The sequence below is a fragment of the Dermacentor silvarum genome, unplaced genomic scaffold, assembly GCF_013339745.2.
Source record: "Dermacentor silvarum isolate Dsil-2018 unplaced genomic scaffold, BIME_Dsil_1.4 Seq161, whole genome shotgun sequence".
Lineage (NCBI taxonomy): Eukaryota > Metazoa > Arthropoda > Arachnida > Ixodida > Ixodidae > Dermacentor > Dermacentor silvarum.
This window is the reverse complement of record NW_023605784.1, coordinates 10,910-23,342: the sequence shown is the minus strand read 5'-3', so window position 1 is coordinate 23,342 and position 12,433 is coordinate 10,910. Positions and strand designations below refer to the sequence as shown.

The following is a 12,433-nucleotide window of genomic DNA, read 5'->3' as shown; positions in this document are numbered from 1 at the left end:
ATGGGTCAAACGCTTCGTGGACAACTGTAGATCGCCAACGTCGCATACAGAAGGATCACTTACAGCTACTGAAGTTGCAAGAAGCTGAGAACATCTGGTTCAAGCAAATGCAGACAGATACCTATGCCGAAGAGAGAGCCCAACTTGAAGTGGGACAAGACCTCGACAAGACGTCGTCCATAAGAGACCTGCATCCCTTTATTGACGAAAAGGGCGTCATGAGGATTAGAACTCGCCTTCAGAACGCCGATGTCACATACAACGAAAAGACGCCTGTGCTGCTACCGTCCAACCACCCGGTCACGCGACTCGTCATTTTGCAAGCTCACAAAACTGTGCTCCACGGCGGTGTCGGTGACACATTAAATGAACTTCGCGCCCGGTTCTGGGTGCCCAGAGTGCGACAAGCAGTGAAGAGAGTGCTACGAAAATGTGTGATTTGTGCTCGTTTCCGACTCAAGGCTGCGAGTGCACCGGCAGCCCCTCTTCCCAGTGATCGTGTGTGCAATTCGCGCCCCTTTGAGGTTACAGGGAGTTGACTTTGCAGGGCCAGTTTTTGTGAAAGATTGCAATGGCGTTAAAGTGTACATAGTGCTATTCACGTGTGCAGCAGTTAGAGCAATTCACCTTGAGCATGTGGTTGGACTTACTACTAACGCTTTTCTCATGGCTTTCAAAAGATTTTGTGCAAGACGTGGAACACCGCGAATAGTTTACTCAGACAACGCTACTACATTCAAGAAAGCTGCACGTGAGCTAGCTAGCATGCACCAGTTGTTGAGGAAAGAGGAAGTCAGCCAGTATTGCTCTACCCACGGCATAACTTGGAAATTTATTGCAGAGAGAGCTCCTTGGTGGGGTGGGTTTTGGGAGCGGTTAGTTAGGATTGTGAAGATGTGCCTTCGCAAGTCATTGGGAAGGGCGTCTGTTGACCTACAACAACTGAGCACTTTGCTGACTGAAACAGAAGCCGTTGTGAATTCCAGACCCATAACTTTCATTTACTCTTCTCCTAAAGAGCCAGACATTCTAACCCCGTCTCATTTTTTGTTAGGCAGCCGTCTCTTGTCTAATCCTAAAACGTCTGATGAACAGGGAGAAAGAAAGACTGAGCTGCTCAGTTTGTGGGTCCACAGGCAGCTAATAATGGAACAACTGTGGAAGCGATGGCTTCGTGAATATCTACTGACACTTCGAAGCGTTCACTTGATGAAAGCATCAAAAGCTTATAGCATCAGTAAAGGTGATGTTGTGATTATTCACGAAGACAAGGCTCCCAGAATGTTCTGGAAGACTGGGGTAGTAAGTGACTGCATCCGAAGTAAAGATGGCAACGTCCGTGCGTGTAAAGTTAAAGTACCCAGTGGCTCACAGATGATCCGACCTGTGCAGAAATTGTACCCTTTAGAACTCGCCACCTCAGGCCCCGGAGTGTGTTAAATATTAGAGGAAGAGGACGACGACGGCTACTAGCGCGCTCGGCGCGAGCGGCTCGCTCGTGATCTGGCGCTTCTGGACTGACTCGAACGGCCAGTATGGATGCGTTATTACGGTTCTTCGAGCAATAAACTTCCCCTTCCCGCCCTTCTACTGCGAAGACTCCTTTGTTTTACAATAGCCATGTGAGCGCTGTGTGTTGCGGGAAAAGCAACAGTAGACGCATCACTGGAGGTTGCTTACTGGATGCGTTTGCCTGAACGTGTCCCAGTCAAGGCAAACTGTGGTATAGACAATTCGCCACCGTGCACAGGAACGTCGACACTTCATTTTGCCCTTGGTATGTGAAAGGCAATCCACTCAACGCCTAGCGGAAGTCTTTTACCGCTTGGGCTAAATGTACGTATATGTAACTGTAGTCTGGATGTTTCTTGTGGTGTAGTTTTTATCGCAATATGGCAAATGTGTCATATATGAACTGCAGCTAGGCGAATAGAGACGGGGAGGCAAGTGTAACATGATAGTGGTCATCCTAAAATCCGATTTCTTTTATTGATCTGTTTGAATTTTACATAGTCACATTGCTGTTTGCAACATATGCTACAATGTCCGCGCTGTCCCTTCCCTAGCACTGTTTTCAGTAATCTACACTTCCAACTTTTGCTTTGCGATCATCGATGATGGCAATTTAACGTAACCCTTCATTTGGAGCAAGCCATGAGAGAGGGAGCGAATCGTCGGGTTCGTGGATTTAGCTGGTACCATCACTTCCCCGAATGTTAAAGTTCAACTGGAACATCAATTCCCTTGGGGTAGTAAATTGGTTATATATGGATATATACTATGAAGGCAATCTTGGCAAAGCTGCAGGGCTGGTGATTGTTAGTTTTCGTAATAACAGTCTTTGAATATCACCTATGCAGACGACGCGTTCACCCGGAGTTAACAGACGTGGCGTAATCACCAGCACGTCGCCTCCGATATTCTTTAGCGCACCGCAGCCACCCGCGAGCAGCACCTAATCTGGAAGGTTAGGCCAAGGATCCGCGGGATCTGGGTCATGGATCACTTGTGGCCAGCGGTAATAGTGGCGATCCTTTTTTTTCGGAGTTTCGGAATCAAAAACGTCTTCTTTGGTGAGCTTTTAGTGGCGTCAAACGCTCGTTCTTCAAACTTGAAAAATTCCTTGAGAATGCGATACATCGGCAGTGTGTGGACATAGGCTTCTTTTCTTACTCGGTCCAAAATGTTGGTGCAGTTCAGCTTTTGTCAGTCTAACAACATACAGAAATTGAAAACGACGGGAGCCGGTTATTCAAGCGAACGCTGCAATTATGTTTGTACTAGCTGAGCATTACGCATTTTAAATAACACGAATGGATTAATCTTTCCAAATTGCATGGAGAAATATGACATTGGCTAAGAACTTATCGTAACATTTCGTAAACAATCATGGTATCGACGACAACACCGCGAATATAGCACGTGGGTGATAAAAAGTTTGAAGTCTACGCTAATACGAAGAATTTGCCCGGAAAACGCATGAGAACAACATTTTACTGAATGCTTATTACCTTTATAATGATTAAGTATATTATTTGCGTAATATATTGAAGAAGGGCAACGGTTGATGCGTTTCCTTAAGTGACATCACTTGAAGAATTAGTTATGCACACTTGTTGCACTGAAAAGCCTTTTATTAATGTGTTGAGGTGTTTGCGCCACGAGATTTACATGTTTATGTCAAGTAACGCTGGTCGTCGGTGCCATGGTGGTTGCCGCGTCGCGAAGGTTGCGTAGCTATTCAAGACTGAACTAGACGTAGGCGTGGATTTTCAAATTGTGATGTCCCCTTGCAACTTCATGACATACGACTTTCTCTGTGAGTGTACTGTTCCTATTATGTCAGAGTTCAAGAGGTTGAGTCTCAGTTCCTCATTCATAAACGCCTGAAACTATTTGGTTGATTGGTTCTAAATGTCGATGGTAAAGTGACCGAGAGCGACTATCATCATGTTTTGTCGCTGGTATGATCACAGTATGAACGCACCATACTGCGAACTTTTGGTATTAACGTGGCGATATTTACGCAATAAAATTTTACGCGCCATAATTTTAACGTTACCCGCGCTAAGGCGTTGTCAGAAGATCGATTTTATGTACCAAACTTTTGATATCTGCACTGGAACACGCACCTACAGAAGGGAAAACAGAGTGCTGCTGTTCACGAGAGTGTGTGGAACGTGTTGCCGGTTCTTTTTTTATTTTTGTAGAATAAATCGCAGGTGAAGACGCGGTGCTTTGAGCTTCGCTTCAGTTTATTGTCCACATTATATTCCATTCCGTTCGCCAATTCGATTAAAAGGTCTGTGTGCTTTAGAGATAAAGTGTGGCGACATAATATCTAAATGGTCCAAGCTGCGAGTTATTGCTATATGCATGCGCCGCACCTAGGAAATGCTCAATGACACTATTTTCTAGGTCATTTAATCCACGTACAGTGGAACCTGGATATATTGAACCCACATATAACGAATTATTGTGTATACCCACTTGAAAGTTTTAGCATATCATTTTTATTTTATATATAGAATTAGCAATATATTTCGAACTTTTTTGTGACCCCTTCAGATTCGGTATATCCATGTTCGACTGTATACTGTACCACACTCGCCGTATGAGGAAATTACCATATGAAACCCAATAATGCTGCGCATTAACATTTATTCTTCAACGTAATATATACACAAATATTGCAGATATAATGCACATCAATACATTAGGAAACCATCTAATTCCTTGGCTATATATGTCCAGGAAGTGTCTCCCAGGTAACCGAGTCCACGGTCGTAAGCCGTTCCCGGGTCTCCGCGATTGGATATCTTCGCCAGGCGGCTTCTCATAGCCATGAAGACGAAGGCACCGGTCTATATATATACAGCACGTGACTGCAGCGGTGGCCTGAGCAGCTGCGAATACCTGCGATTTCCGGAGCAGCCATTAAGCACTTGCCGGCCACCACCCGCACAGAACGCACAACCGAGATGAAAACGCGCATGGTAGAGCTGTTGATGGTCACCGTCCCCGTACGTCGTTACTAGGGACCGTAGTGAACGTGGTCGAGCCCGTCCGGGTCCAGTTGGGCGGTGCCGTGGCTTTCAGTGTTCTTCGCATGTGGCACTACGTCGTCATCGTCGGCGTTGCCGACGCCGGCGATCGGCTCACCCGTGTAGCTGCTTTCTGTCTCTTGGAAGTCCTCGTTGCTACGCTTGGCTCCGCGCACTGCGCGAATCGAGCGTGTTTGATCTTCTGGATAACATCGATGTCGTCATCGTAGAAGGTGGAGGCAGCTTGCAACTGGAGCTTGGCGTCAGCGTGGTTTGCCTTAACGTAGATGGGTTGGTTAACAGAGGGGCGGCCTCGGTCGAACGCACGCGGTAGCCCCCCAGGAAAACAAACGGAAGGCGGCGTCACGCCTGAGAAAGGTGGCAATGTCGCAGGCAACACCACGGGCATCATGTTGACAAAAAATATAACAATTTTAAAGTTCTCCTCCTTGTGTTCATGTGAATTTGTTTCTGGACAGAAGCACGAAGCAATGCCATCACTAGCAAGAACTGCGAAATACGAAGTGAAGCTCTCTGTGCCTCACTGGGTATGTGCCCCAATGTAAATATTCAGTCGTCCCTGCTGCACATATTTTTAGACTGCGCAATCCTCGGGATCAGCCCACTTAAACGGCGATATACCCAAGGTCCTTTGGATATACCCGTCCACCCGCAAACAAAAAGTGGCTGTGCTCAGAGAAGAAAGCTTCGCATTAAAAAGCCACCAGGTTTCGTTCACACACACACAAGGTGGGCAGATATACGCAGTTTTATAGCACCTACATTTATTATCCTGCAAGAAAGGGCGAACTTCGCAGAGAATTTGCGTTTAAAGGTTCTGAAAAAAAAAGAAAAGTTGTTCCAGGTGCGAAAATCGAGAGTTACCAGGTTTTACGCGAAACGAAGGACCCTACCTATAAGCTAGCTTGAAGATCCGGGACAACAGTGAACACGATGGTCTTCTTGCATATCGCCCTTTCTCAAGGACCAAGACAGGAGCTTGTAAGCAATATGCCCCAAGATCCTCCAAAGTGGAGCATAGCTATTTAGCACATAGCAGTAGAACAAAAGACAGAACTCAATTATGAAATAACTGGAGCCCTGTGTACTTTGCAGACTGCACTATGACACGTTTAGCAAGCGCACTCAATTCCTTTATTTCATTCACGTTCAGGAACGGGGCGTCAACCAAGTGGGGATCGTAACGCGCACGCTATCATTTACAAAACCACATTAGCGTCGAAAAGATAACGTTTATTCTCCAGTACAATACTATGCATCCCTATCACAAACATAATACTAAGGAATAAATTATTTGAATACTGTACACGAGCCCATGGTTGGAAGCCGCGTGATTGTCTCTCCACCCGGATGCCTTGACAGAGGGAATTTCCGGGCGCACGTAAAGCTTCCCGCCATCTCGCAGCCCGTGGCCACACTGCTAGGGCAATCAGATGCAGTGGCCAGGGAGCCCCAAAGCTGCGGTGCTCTTCTTGGAGAGCTCTACTGGCACCAAGTGTTGTTACGCCAAGATGGGTACTGCCGTGGGGGACTCTCGGTCACGGACATAATGGCGCATACTGTGACCGTGGGCCTGTAGTCATAGTGCTGGAGTCCATCCCACGGATCGTGCCCCATGGTAGCCTGGTCCAGCTGTGCATTGCAGAAGCACTGGGTGCTCGTCGCGCTCAGCAGTGCGGCGCCGCAATCGCCATCATCGATGCCGGCGCCGGTTCCATCCGCGCGGGTATTGTTCTTATTTAGGACATCGTCGTTGGAAACTCCCGGCTCCGGGTACTGCAGGACTCGCACCTCTTTGCTCATATAACATCGATGTCGAAATCGTAGAGGGTGGAGGCAGCTTGCAACCCGACCACAGTCTTGTGGAGGTTCTCCGTCAAGTAGGTAGGTTTGACTACAAAAAAGCGCCACGGGGCGAATGCATACGGTAGCCCATAAAAACAGACTGAACGCAGCGCTGCATCTGGGCGATGCACCGCTGTGCCTGGCGATGCCGCGGAAATTGCGTTGACGCCGCCGTTGCTGATGCCGGTACGCTTCATACAACCTGTTCCACTACTTTCGAGGATGAATGCAGACGAGGTGCGTTTCTCCGCGCGGTCCGGCTGCTTGGGAAGCTGCTGCTCATCTTTGCGTCTCTGGCAAACGGTCATCGCCTGCGAGTCACGAGTATGTCCGCCTTATCTGCAACGTAGACAAAAAAGTTGTCGCAGTTTCACCCGAAAGGCGAAGCATCAATTGCGATAGCAAATTTGTAGAGAGCTATACGGAATAAGGATAGTAGTTTTATCAGCTGTACAAACTTGGACATGCAGCAGCACCGGCAACACACAGAACTGTTGTCGACGCCATCGGCGTTTTGCCCGCGTTCGCTCAAAATGCGTGCGGCGTTGGTGACTTTTGCCGGGGCCTCTCATATAAATAGGCACTTGGTGCCGCAGCTAAACGTCGCCTCCCTTCCCTCCCCCTCCCCCACGGCCTCTCGCGCGTCGGAAGAAGGCGGTGGAAGAAGGCGGTGATATGGTGATTGTAAAGGAGGAAAGAGACGCTTAATTCTGCAACTCTTTAAGAGAGAGAGAGAGACAACTTTATTCGTCAGAGTGGGGAGCTAGTTCATGGGCTCCTCAGGAAGGCCAGATGGCCGCCAGGCGATGCGTGACGGCGACCTCTTCGGCTCGCTCCACGGCTCGGAGTTGTACGTCCGGACTGGAGCTAAGCAGCACTTCCTCCCACGATGAAGGTGAGGGAGAGGCCAGGAGAGCGGGTGGAGGGGGATCCTCTTCGCAGTCCCAGAGGATGTGACAGCGTAGCTAACTCGCCGCACAGGTGACAGTACGGACTTAATCTATCTGGGTAAATGTAAGAGTATACGTAGGGGTTCGGATATGAGTATGTCTGTAACCTGCGCCAGGTGACCTCCTGACGCTTGTTTAGTTTACTGTGTGGTGCGGGCCTAGTGTGTCGCATAAGACGGTAGTACTGGGTTATGTCGTGATATGAGGAGCACGGCCCAGAAGGCGCGTTTGTTCTCCGCCGTGCGTTCACTCCCTGTGAAAGCGCGCGTCCCTCGCCCCCTTTCATTCGCACATTCAGCGTTCGACGGCGCGCGGCGACGATTTCATCTCCATTGACGTCATACGGAACCTCACGGCGACGCGAAGGCGACGCCGACGGCAGAAATCTGCTTTGGAGTGTCCATATAATTGCTATCGCAATAAAAACTGAATGTAAGGTACAATTGTTTCAGTCCCATAGTAAGAAATCAATTCGCGGGAAGCTCTAAGGTAGCTCTGAGACTACGAGGGAAAAGAACAGCATGAGCGGAGATGATAACGTGACAGGTTCCCTTTAGACCCTCCCTGCGACACGGGCGTCCATTATGTCCCCTTCGAGCGCATAAGGATTCCCATCGCTGAGTGCCTCACCATCCTTATAGCAGAGGCGCGAGACCAGCGTCTCTTCAATATCGTATACGGAAGTTTCGTCGCTGCAGAACACAGCTGCTCAGGGCCTGCTTTAAACGAATAGGCGAAGGAGCGAAAATGAGCAATAGAGCGCAACTTACTCGCCTTCACGGCGTTCCAACGTGAGGACCGGGCTGGGAGAAACGGGGCAGGCTACACTCCTGGCACGGTCCGAGTGGAACGCTTGCTTGCTTGCTTGCTTCCTATGCCTAGGCGCATACCCACCACGGGGATTGGCCAAGAAGCCGGCGGTTAAACAGATGGGTTGAAATTATGCAATGAAACTAACTGATGTTAGAGCCGTACTTTATTTTATGTTATAGGGAATTAGTGTGCTTTTTGGAAGGGGATCAAGGTAGAAGGTAACAAATTTCAATCAGTTTAATTAGAATTTTCGAAATTAATAAATAATCAATCAGTAAATTAACGCAATCTCACGTGCGGTTTGTGCTCGCGCTCTTCTTTCTTTAATAACGATGATGATTCGCTTGAAATGTGGTAACAACTCTCTCTAGTTATGGCCCACATAACAGAAATTTGTAGAAATGTCATTGAATCAATAAGAACATAGACAAAATTTGAAGACCGGAAATTTCCGTTGAAAATCCGGTGGTGTATATCAAAACAATCGGAAGTAATGATCACCAGATTACGCTGTCGTGTCCCCCATTAGACCTATATTTACACAGGACTGCTCTGACGATATCGCCCCTGTGTACATAATACTGCCAAGCAAAATACTCCCAAGATCACATTTTTTTTTGTCGCCGGTATAAATCATTTAGAAAAAGACTCAGAAATCCCACTTGCTAAAGTAGGGTTAATCTTAACATGAGAAATAATACTAGCTTTCGGTGCGTCAGTTCTGGGTTTTAGCCACAAGGATGTTTTTTGTTCCGTTCGTGGTTTCATACAATCAACTAAAGAAATAAGCTTTTCAATGTCTTTTCTTTCTTTAATTGAATACGTAATACTTCAAAACGTTAAGTAAAAGTTCAGGCGCACAATTCTTGGCCAATCCCCCACTGTGGGTACGAGCCATAGTATGAGGCCATCCACATCATCATTCTCCGAAAAAAAAAAGAAGAGCGCGCGCACTGGCCGCACGTGAACCTGCGTTCTCCTCATCAAGCAAGTGGCCAATCCCCCTCGTGGGTACGAGCCATGTTTTGAGGCAACAACAACAACAACATCAAGCAAGCAAGCAAGCGTTCAAAGTGATCACAGTGGCATCACCGGACACAGTACCGCCTTTCTCAGACGTGACGCCGTCTTGCATCTCTTTTCGTGGGTGGCCTCGTACATTCGGACCAAGCGTTCTCCTCGGAGCGTGCCACAAGCGTAGCGTGCCCCGTTTCTGCCAGCTCAGTCCTTGTCTTCGAACGTCACTAAGCCAAGTAAGTATTGCAACTACGTTTCGCTGCTTCCTGTTCGTATTAAAGTTGGCCCCCTTTATTTTAAAGTGACCATGCGATAGAGTCTGATAGCAACGTTTGCTTGATTCGTGTCTAGCTATGTCAATGTACTCAGTAAAGGAGATCCTAAGCCTAATGGCAACACGTCTCACCTTTCATCTCAGCAGTTGTGTCCTTTCGCTCCAACTTTCATAGCCCCCTTTTACTTTCCCGCAAATGGATTTCTTGCTATTTCACTCGAATAACTATCTCTTACGTCATTCTTTTATTGCAGGATAGGAGACTTTGGTGTGACTTCAGGGGCCATGGCTGCTTGCAAGAGCCGCGAAAAGCTGCAGTGGCGTCACAACCAGCAGTGCCGCACGCAGATGAGTACCGCGCCTAGTTACAGTCACGAGGGAGAAGACGCAGGTGACGACTCGAAGCGTACCGACAGCATCGTCCATGGCTTCAAAGTGATCACAGTGGCATCACCGGACACAGTACCGCCTTTCTCAGACGTGACGCCGTCTTGCATCTCTTTTCGTGGGTGGCCTCGTACATTCGGACCAAGCATCTCTATCATCGGCGAAACTGTCGGTGCGTGCGTCACCTCCTTCTGGACCGAGAACAGCAACGCCCAGCTCGAGCTCCCAGCTCCGTGTTTTCTCTGCGATTACGACATCGATGTTCTCGAAACGACCGAAGACGCGCGATTCCTGCCGTACCCGGAGCCGATAGTTTCCAACGCCAACGTCCGAAATAAAAACGGGACCCACGCGGTCAGAACGGATGGCGGCGTCGATGGTGGCGATTGCGGCGGCGCACGTCTACTGCTTAACGCGACGAACAACAAGTCCAACGGCGACGTACAGCTGGACCAGACCACCGTGGGACACGATCCGATATGGGAAAGTTTCCAGCACGCACACGCCTGTGGTCATGACATGCGCAATTCTGTCTGTGACCGAGAGTCCTCCAAGGGCGTAACCATAATGGCGTAACATTTGTGCGAGTAGAGGTCTCCGAGAAGAGCACTGCAGCTTTGGGGCTCCCGGCCACTGCCCCCATTTACACCAGCTTTGTGGCCACGTGCTACGAGAGGGTGGGAACGGTCTAATGTGGCCTGAGAAAAGACGAATCACGCGGCTTCCAATCATGGGCTCGTGTACAGTATTTAAATAATTTCTTACTTAGTAGTATGTTTGTGATAGGGATAAATATCATTGTACTGGAGAATAAATATTATCTTTTCGATGTTAACCCGGTGTTGTCAATGATATAGCCTGCTCGTTACGATCCCTGCTTGATCAACGCCGTGTTGCTGAACGCGAATGAGATAAAGGAATCGAGTTGCGCTTGTTAAACGTTCGATAACGTTGAATGTAAATGAAAAAAAAAATTATTTTCACAAAGGAGGTTTCCCGGCGTAGGTGGAGCCCTCAGTCCAGGGGCCCTGTGGCCTTTGCCATCTTGCGAGCTCTGTCGATCAGCTTGAGTAAAGTACACAGCGCTGCAGTTGTCATAAGTGAGTTCTGTATTTTGTTGTACTGACTTAACGTGTGTGCAAAATAGCTATGCTCCACCTCCGAAGATCTTGTGCACTGTGCTTACGAGCTTCTGCCTCGCTGCTTGAGAAGTTGGATATGCAAAAATTAAAAATTAAATTCTGGGGTTGTACGTGCCAGAACCGCGATTTCATAATGAGGCACGCCGTAGTGCAGGACTCCGAAAAAAATTTGTTGCAGTTTCACCCGAAAGGCGAAGCATCAATTGCGATAGCAAATTAGTAGAGAGCTATAAGGAGTAAGGATAGTATTATCAGCTGTATAAACTTGGACATGCAGCAGCACCAGCAATTCGCAGAACTGTTGTCGACGCCGTCGGCGTTTCGCGCGCGTTCGCACCGACAGTCAGCGGCGTTGGTGACTGTTGGCGGTGCCTCTGTGGGCGGCTTGGAGGTTTTCGACGAGATCACAATTTGAAAATCCACGCCTACGTCGAGTTCAGTCTTGAATAGCTACACAACCTTCGCGACCCGGCAACCACTATGGCAACGGCGACTAACGTAACTTAACACAAACGTGTAAAACTCGTGGCGCAAACACGTCAACACGTTAATAAAAGAATTTTCAATGCAACAAATGTGCATAACTAGTTCTTCAAGTTAAGTCAGTAAAGCAAACGCATCAACCGTCGCCGTTCTCCAATATATCACCCAAATCATAAACTAAATCAGTATAAACGTAATATGCATTCAATAAAATATTGTTCTCATGCGTTTTCCGGGCAAATTCTTCGTTTTAGCGTAGACTCCGAAATTTTTATCCCCCACGTGCTATAGTGCGGTGTTGTCGTCGATACCATGATTGTTTACGAAATGTTACGATAAGTTCTTTGCCAATGTCATATTTCTCCATGCAATTTGGGAAATGTGAATCCATTGGTGTTATGTAAAATGTGTGATGCTCAGCTGGCACAGACATAATTGCAGGATGGTCTTGAATAATCCGTTTCGTTGCCTTAAATTTCTGTACGCTGTTAAACCGACAAAAGGTGAACTGCGACAAAATTTTGGACCGCCTGGGAAGCCTACGTCCAGATAGTGGAGATGTAGCGCAGTCTCAAGGGAAATTTTTCTGTTTGAAGAACGAGTGTATACGCCATTATAAAAGCTCACCAAAGAACACGTTTTAATACCAAAACTTAAAAAAAAAATGGATCACCACTATTACTGCTCGGCGCAAGTCATGTATGACCCAGAACCCGCGGATCCTTGGCTTAACGCCCAAGATCAGGTGCGGCTCGCTTCGGCGCGCTGAAACATGTCGGAGGCCACGTGCTGGTAATTACGCCACGTCTGTTAAGCCCCAGGGAAACGTGTCGTCTGCACAGGTGCTATTCAAGAGTCCTTTTTAAGAAAATAAAACAATCAGCAGCCCTGCAGCTTTGACAAGATTGCCTTCACAGTTTATGGCATTTTATAACCAATCGATGCCATGATCGTAGG

The 12,433-nt window shown here is 47.8% G+C and overlaps 1 protein-coding gene and 1 long non-coding RNA gene across 2 annotated transcripts; one reads left to right on the top strand and one right to left on the bottom strand.

The window, feature by feature from the left end:
- Positions 1 to 4,711: 4,711 nt before the first annotated feature.
- On the bottom strand, positions 4,712 to 8,207 carry LOC125941739 (uncharacterized). Its single transcript, XR_007464577.1, has 3 exons — positions 8,131 to 8,207; positions 6,419 to 6,749; positions 4,712 to 4,800 (listed from the first exon to the last, which is right to left on the bottom strand). It is a non-coding gene; the product is annotated as an uncharacterized LOC125941739 (long non-coding RNA).
- Positions 8,208 to 9,340: 1,133 nt separating this feature from the next.
- On the top strand, positions 9,341 to 10,673 carry LOC125941738 (uncharacterized). Its single transcript, XM_049659561.1, has 2 exons — positions 9,341 to 9,426; positions 9,719 to 10,673. The coding sequence occupies exon 2, from the start codon at positions 9,750 to 9,752 to the stop codon at positions 10,425 to 10,427; it is 678 nt and encodes a 225-aa protein (XP_049515518.1). The 5' UTR covers positions 9,341 to 9,426; positions 9,719 to 9,749; the 3' UTR covers positions 10,428 to 10,673.
- The last annotated feature ends 1,760 nt before the right edge of the window (positions 10,674 to 12,433 follow it).